This window comes from Natrix helvetica (genome assembly GCF_964273705.1).
Source record: "Natrix helvetica genome assembly, chromosome: 2".
Classification (NCBI taxonomy): Eukaryota; Metazoa; Chordata; class Lepidosauria; order Squamata; family Natricidae; genus Natrix; species Natrix helvetica.
In genome coordinates, this window is record NC_138552.1 from 295,186,791 (window position 1) to 295,197,808 (window position 11,018).

At 44.3% G+C, this 11,018-nt stretch overlaps 1 protein-coding gene across 2 annotated transcripts in view; it reads left to right on the forward strand.

Annotated features, from left to right (window-relative positions):
* Positions 1-131: 131 nt before the first annotated feature.
* CTNS (cystinosin, lysosomal cystine transporter) overlaps positions 132-11,018 on the forward strand; it is a 33,097-nt gene continuing 22,210 nt past the window's right edge. Inside the window, exons 1-3 of one of the 2 annotated variants that reach the window (XM_081945472.1) lie at positions 132-304; positions 7,560-7,643; positions 10,285-10,369. In XM_081945472.1, the coding sequence (XP_081801598.1) occupies positions 190-304; positions 7,560-7,643; positions 10,285-10,369 (284 nt within the window). In that variant the 5' untranslated portion in view covers positions 132-189. Of the gene's footprint in view, positions 305-433; positions 453-7,559; positions 7,644-10,284; positions 10,370-11,018 lie in introns of those variants that run through there. The other variant, XM_081945473.1, reaches the window with a different exon arrangement.

Below are 11,018 nucleotides of genomic sequence, written 5' to 3' on the forward strand. Positions count from 1 at the left end.
GTATGGCGGACTAAGACTCCCGTTCCCATGTTGGGCGTGTCTTAGCGCTCTTACACTTTTAACATAATCGTTAAACTGGGAGGGTTCAGAGAGCCTTCATGCGCACGCGTAGAGGGACTCGTTGCCACGGAAACGGCCAGCCGTTTAGGCACCCAAGATGGCCGCTACGGCAAGCGAGAGGGAAAGGGGATGCCCGTCTCGTCATTATATAGCGCCGATCTCGTGAGCAACGGCAAGAACGGAGCGATGGGGACGGGGCGGGGAGTCACGTTCGCGGGATGGAGCAGCAGCGCTGCTCCTCCGGGTAAGTGGACGGCCCCTCGAGAGGCGGCGGGGACGGAGACAAAGCCCCGGGGCTTAATGTGAGCGGGACGGAGCGACCGGTCGGAGTGGGAATAAGGAGGACTACCGCTCCCAGCGTGCCCCGCGAAGCCTCATCGCGAGCTTCGACGGTTAGCGACCGCGATGCATGACGGGGATTGTGGTTTTGGGAAGAGTAAAACAATCCCCACCACCACCCCTCGGTCTGTCTAGCAGACCCTTCTTCAACTGGGCGCCCTCCTGTACGATGAGAGTTGTACTCCGGAGCCCCAGGAGGACAGGGGCGAAAAATGACACCCACCCCATTAATCGTAGACATTTTGTGCCCGTTCTGTTAGGAAGCCCCCTCCCCACTAGAATATCTGCCCTTGAGTGATGATGCCCCTGAGCATGAGCAGAGTTCATGGCTTCTTGGATATCGAGATTCCTGGGGGTGTTTGGGGTGGGAAATGGAGCCCAAAGGCGACCCATATGCTTTTGGACTACAATTCCCATCGTTTGTGGTGTGGACAGTGGGATTTGTAACTCAGGAAACCAGCCTGTGGGGACATTATCATAATGATAATCATAACATTTGTCAATATTTGTGATACGTTTTTAAATGTTCAGTTGACTGAGTTTCATGTTTAATGAAATAACAATAATAACAACAACAACAACAACAACAACAACAATAATAATAATAATAATAATGTATTTGTGATGCATTTTGAATGTTCAGTTGATTGTGTTTCATGTTTAATGAATAAAGCATAATAATAATAATAATTTGCAGCTTCCTGCAATAACACCAGCGCAACTGCAAAAAACTGTGCTACTCGGAACATCATGTATTTTAAAAAGGTCCTTGGTTGATACCTAGGACGCTGGCAGCAAACCGTATCAACCATTAGCACCAGTCAATGGTATTTGCGACACATCTTTAAATGTTCACTTGACTGAGTTTCATGCTTAATGAATAAAAGAAATAATAATAATAATAATAAACAACTAATGATAGCAATAATAACAGCAAGAGCACCTTCTGTAGGATTTACCACTTAGATTTTTTTAAAAAGTTAGGAACAGTTTGTTAAGGACAGTGAAAATGTTTTTCAGACATTTTTTTTCTTCAAATGAGTAACTTGCTTCCTGCTTGGCAGACAAACTGGTTTCTTTCTTCTGTAGTAGTAAACATTTTTATTTTTATTACTTGGATAAAACCAGAAACAAACCTCAAAGAAAAAAGGGGGCAAGGAATAGAATACATAATATGTATATCCAATATCTCCGATTCATCTATTTTATTTAGTTGTTTATTGAATTCACTGTATATCGACCCATCATGTAGAGCCTTATTGGTATTTTATTTCTCACCATTTAAACATTTATCTAATTAAAAATATTATTGCTGTATACAGCTATATACTGTGCTGAGCTGAGTCTTAAGTGAGAATTCAGAAGATGAGTAAGAGAAAAGTAAATGTTTTCACCCCTGGTTTCTTTAGTTATCTATTAACAAAACCATTGAAACAGCTGTTGACGGGAGTGTCAGCTGAGTTCTGTTTTCCCAGCATGAATGGATAATAAATCACATTGGAATGAGGAAGGCAATTTTTTAAAAGAGGTTAAATCGTGGCAAAACTTTTTTAAAAGTTTGGTCCAGTTGCCCTAATTTAATCTTTCTTTAGATAACCATTGGCCTGGATGATTGACTTTTCATTGGCACGAGAAAGGCAATTATTTTAGCTGTTTATTTCTGCAGAGGTGCCCTAAAGTTATTTCAGATATTTATACAAAAAGTTTTTTTTCTTTACATTCTGTCAATCTACCCGTATGTGATTTCTCTCACAAGACTATTGTTCACATTTGGTCAATACTTTTGCCGGTATAAGATAACAAAACCTTCTTAATCCAATCTCGTCAGAGGCCTTTTGTACAGAATGCAGGATAACAGCTTTGGAAGGGACCTTGGAGGTCTTCTAATCCAACCCTAGTCCAACAAGTCAAGCCAAAAACCCTTCCTCCTTTCTTCTTCTTTTTTCCATCTTTTCCTTCCTCCCTCCCCTCCCTCCCTCTTTTCCTTCCTTCCTTCCTTCTTTTTTTTTGAACTGTTACCATCTGGCAGACGGTACAGGATAATAATAACAAGGACAAACAGGCTGAAAAACAGCTATATAAACAACTATATTGAATTCTACGGTATAGTGCAATATCGGGTTTTCAATTTCAATTATATAGAATGTAAAGGATGTATGTTTGTGTTTTTATATTTTTATAATTGTAATGTACACAGAAGATGGCATTTTAATTTTGTTGTACCATGTGTGATGGTAATAAACTAAACTAAACTAAACTCTTTTCCTTCCTTCCTTTCTTCCATCCTCCCTCCCTCCCTCTTTTCTTTCCTTCCTTCCTCCCTTCTTCCCTCTTTACCTGTGTCTTCCCTTTCTATCCATCATTCTCAGAATCACAACAGGATTGGAAGGGGCCTTAGAGATCTTCTAGTCCAACCCCCTACTCAAGCAGGAGACCCCAGTCCTATTCAATACATGAAAACTCAATATTGTACATGGAATGTAGGATTGTAATGTAAAGGTTTATTTATTTTTACCATTGGCCATAGAGGCGTGATGGCGAACCTATGGCACACATGCCACAGATGGCACACAGAGACATCTTTCCGGGCACACGAGGTGTTGCCCAAATCACCTGCAGCTGTGCATGCACGCGCACCCCAGCTGGTGTTCGGGCCTCTGGAGCGCATGCGTGCAATTCAGGGAACCCAGCTGGTCTTCGGAGCTGTCCTGTGCATGCACACATGTTTGCGCAATGTGGGCGAGAGTACCTCCGTGCAGTGCGCACATGTACAGATAGCATTTGTGCATGCATTGCGTGCACGAAAACTGTACATGCACAGATCGTAATGTGACTGTTGGCATTATCTTACATTATCAATACAATACAATACAATGGCAGAGTTGGAAGGGACCTTGGAGGTCTTCTAGTCCAACCCCCTGCCTAGGCAGGAAACCCTATATGACTTCAGACAAATGGCTATCCAACATCTTCTTAAAGACTTCCAGTGTTGGGGCATTCACAACTTCTGGTGGCAAGTAGTTCCACTGATTAATTGTTCTAACTGTCAGGAAATTTCTCCTCAGTTCTAAGTTGCTTCTCTCCTTGATGAGTTTCCACCCATTGCTTCTTGTTCCACCCTCAGGTGCCTTGGAGAATAGCTTGACTCCCCCTTCTTTGTGGCAACCCCTGAGATATTGGAAGACTGCTATCATGTCTCCCCTAGTCCTTCTTTCTCTTAAGCTAGACATACCCAGTTCCTGCAACCGTTCTTCATATGTTTTAGTCTCCAGTCCCCTAATCCTCTTTCTTGCTCTTCTCTGCACTCTTTCTAGAGTCTCCACATCTTTTCTACATTCTGGCGACCAAAATTGAATACCGTATTCCAAGTGTGGCCTTACCAAGACTGCAGTTAGTTCAGAACGCAGCCGCGCGGGCTGTGATGGGGAGTACGAGGTACTCCCACGTAACACCTCTCCTGCGCGAGCTGCACTGGCTACCTGTGGTTTTTCGGGTGCCTTTCAAGGTGCTGATTACCATCTTTAAAGCGCTCCATGGCACGGGACCTAGTTACTTGCGGGATCGCATCCTCCCACATACATCCCTGCGGCCAATTCGCTCACACAGGGAGGGACTTCTCCTGGTGCCGTCCACTAGGCAATGCCAACGGGCGACACCGAGGAGTAGGGCCTTCTCTGTGATGGGCCCAACCCTCTGGAATGACCTCCCCCCCGACATTAGAACCACTTCTGACCTCCGCTCCTTCCGGCAAAAATTGAAGACTCACCTGTTCCGATTAGCAGGCCTGGCATAATTACAACTGTCCCTCCTGGCAAATGTATTATTATCTGGTTATTTTAGGGTTTTTTAATCTGTTGTGTCTGTTTTAGGGATTTTAAAAAATTATATTTATTCAGCTTTGTACAGTTCTTTTAATTGCATTTTAACCTCCTCCAAACTGTACATATTTAATTTTTTATTGTATTTTTGTGATATTCTCTATGGACTGTACACCGCCCCGAGTCCCTTCTGGGAGAGGGGGCGGTCTAGAAGCACAAATAAATTGAAATTGAAATTGAAATTATAAAGTGGTACTAACCCTTCACGTTTGTTTCCTGCAAGGAAACATTTCTAGAAGAGCAGATGGTTGCCTGCCTTCAAAAATAGCAAATTGTGGGCCTTTGCATTTGCGAATCACAAGAGCGTATCCGATTGGGGGAATACCAATAGACTTCATTTTACAACCAATTAGTTTTGGGACTGTCTGAAGTTACAACAGCACTGGAAAAAGTGATTTACAACCAGTCCTCACCCTTATAATACAATACAATACAATACAATAGCAGAGTTGGAAGGGACCTTGGAGGTCTTCTAGTCCAACCCCCTGCCTAGGAAGGAAACCCTATACTGTTTCAGACAAATGGCTATTCAGCATCTTCTTAAAGACTTCCAGTGTTGGGGCATTCACAACTTCTAGAGGCAACTTCTGTTCCACTGATTAATTGTTCTCACTGTCAGGAAGTTTCTCCTCAGTTCTAAGTTGCTTCTCTCCTTGATTAGTTTCCACCCATTGCTTCTTGTTCTGCCCTCAGGTGCCTTGGAGAATAGCTTGACTCCCTCTTCTTTGGGGCAACCCCTGAGATAGCAGTGTTCCAACATCTCAGGGGTTGCCACTAAGAAGAGGGAGTCAAACTATAGCTCTCATATCATCCCCACGCTCACATTGTCAAAATACAGATGCTTCGCAGTCAGGATGTATTTACGACGGTCGCGGCATCCTGGGGTCACGTGGCCACCAGTTGCGACCTTCCCAGCCTGCATCCAACAAGCAGTGGGAGGAGCCAGATTCTTGTGAGGTTTCCTGAAAACGCCTTAATTGATTCATGAGCATCGAGTCAAGTTTCAATACAAAAACACGTTGTTTATTAGGAGTACCATAGGCAAGATCTGTTTGCAGTCAAGTCTATGCTTTGTTTGGTTTATAGCTGAAGTTCACCCCTGTTCCTTCCCTCCCCTCAGTCTGTGTCATAGATCACATTTCCCTATAAGATGCAGCCCTCACAAGCCGGCTGCAGTAACCTGAGATCCGACTCCAGCCGACAGTATGCGTGGAGTGCACTACCCCCTCCTTGTCTCCCATGACAACCCGGGGAGTTGACAATTCGCTTTATGACTATGTGATTTGCTTTACGACAATGTGATTCTCTTTAACTGCAGTGATTTTACCATATTTTTGGGAGTATAAGACGCACCTTTTCCCCTCAAAAAAGAGGGTGAAAATCTGGGTGCATCTTATACACTGAATACAGATTTTTGCCCTCCTGAAACCCCATCCCCTTCGCAAAAATGACCGTGCATAGCTTGCAGGAGGCTTATAGAATGTTCCTGGGAGCTGGGGAGGGCAGAAATGAGTGAAAAACACACCCCAACCCCTAGAAGCACTCTGTAAGCCTCCTAAAGGCTACGCATGCCCTTTTTTTGACAAAAAAAGGACCCGTTTTTGCACAAAACGGGCTTTTTGGGGGGAGGTCTGCAGAGTGCAAAAACTTTTTTTTTTAATTTGCCTCTTCAAAATCTTGGTGCGTCTTATACTCCGAAAAATATGGTAGCCAGGGCAGAGAAGGGTCATAAAATCAGGTGAGACTCACTTAGCAACGTAGCAGTGGACATTCTGGGTCTCAGTTGTCATAAATTGGTTGCCGGCTGTTTTCCGGGTGCGATTCAAGGTACTAATTATGATCTTTAAAGTGTTCCATGGTTTAGGTCCAGGGTACCTGCGAGACCACCTACTGCCACCAGTAGCCTCCCACTGTCCAGTACGATCCCACAGAGTTGGCCTCCTCAGGGTGCCGTCGGCCAGACAGTGTCGGCTGGAGACCACCAGGGGGAGAGCCTTCTCTGTGGGAGCGCCTTCCCTCTGGAATGAGCTGCTTCGCATAATCCCCGACCTCCGGTCCTTCCGACGCGCCCTAAAAAGTTGGCTTTTTGCAGCAAGCCGGCCTGGCCTAAACAGAATAAAATAAATGATAGATTTAATTGTTTATTTTTATCTAATTTTTAAAATGTTATTGTTAATATTAATTGGGTTTGTTTTTGGATGCTCTACCTAATTTCCTTTTTAACTTTGGTAATATGTGGTTTGTTTTTAATGTTGTACGCCGCCCTGAGTCCTTTGGGAGAAGGGCAGCATATAAATCCAATAAACAAACAAACAAACAAACAAATTGAGGACTACCTGTATATAATCCGGGGGGGGAGCATTGTTGTGTACATACAAAAGGCAGCTGGGGGGGGGGGCGGCAGTGATACAGGGATGACTCATAGATCATGATTGCCCGCAAAGCATATTTGTGTGACACAGATCGCCTTTGCGTGGATGAGCATTTAACATATATTGTCGAATAAACTGATGGGCAAAACCATTTACAGGGAGTCCTCGACTTACGATGGTTCATTTAGTGACCATTCAAAGTTAAATGGCCCTGAAAAAAAATGATTAGGACCGCTATTCGCACTTAACAACCCTTGCAGCATTTCATTGGTCACCTGATCGCGGTTCGGATGCCTGGCGGCCGATTCATATTTATGACGGTTGCGGCGTCCCCGGGGATCACTTGATCTGCTTTTGCGACCTTCCGACAAGCGACGTCCACGGGGGGGGGGGGGGGAGGGAAGAAGTCAGATTCACTTCACCAGTTGAACAGCTGCAATGCTTCACTTAACAACCACGGCAAGAAAAGTCGTAAAATGGGGCAAAACTCAATCCACCGATGACTCACTGACTGAGCAACGTAAATTTGGGGCTGAATTACGTAGGTCGTAAGTCGAGGACTACCTGAAATTGTTTTGTTTTTTTAGTTTTGAGCAGTTTGAGTGGTCCTTTTTGCGATCCCATTTTTTTGGGGGGGCATCAATCATCTTCCGATAAGGTCCGATTGTCTTCGCGGAGTTGAAAAATTTCCCCACTGATTCGGGAGGCGTCACGAGGGCAATTTTTTTTTTTCCGTTGTAAAACCACAGACGCAGATAGGTTTGTCATGTGATTGTCCACTAAGAGTCAGAATTTGCTTTGGTGATAATTGTATTTTTTTATGGGAGTTTGGCATTTTGAGACTTTTTTTTTTTTTTTTGCTGGTGTTTTTCTTAGAAAAACTGAGAATTTCCTCGTTCTCCCTTTGCAGCTGTCGGCTGTTTCGGCGTGATGGCGAATAGACTCGGCCTTTTCGCACTGCTGTTTTTATCCTTTGCCTCGTTCGCTGCCTGCGGTAAGTGACTTTGGCTTGCATAAGGAAGCTTTCCGGTTTCCTTTCTCAACCTGTCCCACACCTGCTTCCTGTTTTTTAACAGCTGCTTTAGAGTTTTTCAGACTTAACCACTTTCAGCTACGTGGACTTCAGCCTCCAGAATCCTTCAGCCAGCAGAGTTCCATCCTTCTTTTTTATTTTATTTTTTATTAAATTTTTAAAATAAATTTTACAATTATCACCCCCCTTACCTTTCCCTCTTCCCGCCTGACCTCCCCCGACCTCCCAGAGCAAAATACAGGGTATAAACATTTAACAACCATATGCTAACATAAGCTAGCTAATTTTAACATGTTACTATTCTCGTGCTTTAACTCCCCCTTTATTAAACTAACTTTGAATAAATTGTAATGTTCTTTATGACTTCATTCATAAGCTAACTGAAATTTTTTAGTCCGGTATTTGTTTTGAATACAGTCAATCCAGCTTGTGCTTCTCATCTGAATGATCCTTCAGATACGCTGAAATTTTGGCCATCTCTGCTAAGTTTACATCCTTCTTAAAGCAGGCTGTTTAAGGAATTCTGGGAGTTGAAGTCCACCCATCTTAAAGCATGCGTGCTGGGGAATTCTGGGAGTTGAAGTCCACCCATCTTAAAGCATGCGTGCTGGGGAATTCTGGGAGTTGAAGTCCACCCATCTTAAAGCATGCGTGCTGGGGAATTCTGGGAGTTGAAGTCCACCCATCTTAAAGCATGCGTGCTGGGGAATTCTGGGAGTTGAAGTCCACCCATCTTAAAGCATGCGTGCTGGGGAATTCTGGGAGTTGAAGTCCACCCATCTAAAAGCATGCGTGCTGGGGAATTCTGGGTGTTGAAGTCCACCCATCTTAAAGCATGTGTGCTGGGGAATTCTGGGAGTTGAAGTCCACCCATCTTAAAGCATGCATGCTGGGGAATTCTGGGTGTTGAAGTCCACCCATCTTAAAGCATGCATGCTGGGGAATTCTGGGAGTTGAAGTCCACCCATCTTAAAGCATGGCTGGCTGGGGAATTCTGGTAATGGAAGTTACCCCTTTTAAAGCATGCTGGCTGTGAGTTGGAATCCCTCCAGGTTAAAGTTGTCATATTGGAAAAACACGGCTGTAGATAAACAAGCTGGTTAGGTTCATCTCTTCTTCCCTTTCCCGCACCTGCCCCTATTTATGCATGCATGGATGCAAATGAGATATTTTTAAACTATGTCCCTAAATCTAGAGGCAGGTTCCTCCTCCCTTTCTTCTTTCCACCCTTTTCCCTTCTTTCTCATCACTTCCCTCCTTCCCCTTCCTTCCTTCTGTCATGGTTCCAAGTAATAAATCCATTTCAAGCAACAATCCAAGGCAAGTAGATTCCTGAAAGAATAGCTTTATTGGAAACATCATGTTGGCACATATCTGGTGAAAACTGATTCTGAAAAGTCCCACAGTTTTTCGCCTACTTAAAAGTTTTTCTCTCAACCCCAAACAATCAGTTACATCATCCCATCAAGGTGCTGTCTGATGGTCTGGTGGCATCACTCCTCCTTCCTCCGACCAGGTGTGAGAACGTCCTTGGTTCCCAAGAGAAAGTATTTTATTTTGACTACACAACCTCTGCTGTCTCTAACCCTCCTTCCTATCCCTTAGCCCCAGTGTGGCAGCACTAAAGCTCCAAGATAACTTCAGCCAGGCCAGCTTCAGGGTTGACACCTTCCTTCCTTCCTTCCTTCCTTCCTTCCTTCCTTCCTTCCTTCCTTCCTTCCTTTCTCTCCTTCCTCTCTCTTCCTTCCTCTCCTTTCTTCATTCTCCTCCTTCCTTCCTTCCTTCCTGTCCTTTGATCCATCCATCTTGATTTGAAGTTGACATCCACACTTCTTAAAGCTGCCAACATTGAAAACCGCTGGTCTAGAATCAGGAATCTCCAACTTTGGCAACTTTAAGACTTGTGGACTTCAACTCCCAGAATTCCTCAACCAGCCAGGAGGAATTCTGGGAGTCGAAGTCTCCCGATCTTAACGTTGTCAAGGTTGGACACCCCTGGGCTACAGTCAAAGAAGGATGACATGGAAAATTGGAAGGGTTGTACCCAAAAGGCAAATCTCTTCCAGGCCTTGAGCTTAGATCCAGGGGAGCTCAGGTGCCAGTCTCTTAAATGGACTGGATTATGTGGGTTCCAGGGACGCAGTGGCTCAGGGGCTAAGACGCTGAGCTTGCCGATCAGAAAGGTCAGCAGTTCGGCAGTTCAAATCCCTCGCACCGCGTAACGGAGTGAGCTCCCGTGACTTGTCCCAGCTTCTGCCAACCTAGCAGTTTGAAAGCATGTAAAACATGCAAGTAGAAAAATAGGAAACCACCTTTGGTGGGAAGGGAACAGCGTTCCGTGTGCCTTCAACATTGAGTCATGCCGGTCACATGACCACGGAGACGTCTTCGGACAGAGCTGGCTCTTCGGCTTTGAAAGGGAGATGTGCACCACCCCCTAGAGTCAGGAACGACTAGCACGCATGTACGAGGGGAACTTCTACCTTCGATGTGGGCTATCCATCCATTTCTGCCAAATCAAAAATATTCTCAATCAGAACCAGAAACATGGGATGGAAAGGGACGCCAAACATTCCTGATGGTGTTTTTTTCTTCTTCCCAGTTGAAGATGGACCCCCTGCTTTCTCTGTTCCTGAAGCGGTTACCCTGGAAAACCACAGCGTGAAAAAAATCAAACTCACCTTCCGGTAAGCTGGTATTTTGCACCTTCCCCCTCAAGGTAAACACACGTGGGGGGAAACCCAGGAAGTGCTACCCTGTTTCCCTGAAAATGCGCCCCCCCCCCCCGAAAATATTGCAGCATAGCAGCAGCCATGAGGTGACCACGCTCACTGCCTCTTGCACCTCAAAAATAATAAGACCTCCCCGAAAATAAGGCCAAGCGCTTATTTTGGGGGTCAAAAGAAAATAAGACCCTGTCTTATTTTTGAAGAAACATGGTATCTATCTATCTATCTATCTATCTATCTATCTATCTATCTATCTATCTATCTATCTATCTATCTATCTATCTATCTATCTATCATCATTTACTTACCTACCTACCTAATCATCCGGCTATCTATGTCTGTCTGTCTGTCTGTCTGTCTGTCTGTCTGTCTGTCTGTCTATCTATCATCTATCTATGTATCTATCATCTATCTATCTTCTATCTATCTTTTACCTACCTACCTAATCATCTATCTATCTATCTATCTATCTATCTATCTATCTATCTATCTATCTATCTATCTATCATTTACTTACCTACCTACCTAATCATCCGGCTATCTATGTCTGTCTGTCTGTCTATCTATCATCTATCTATCTATCTATCTATCTATCTATCTATCTATC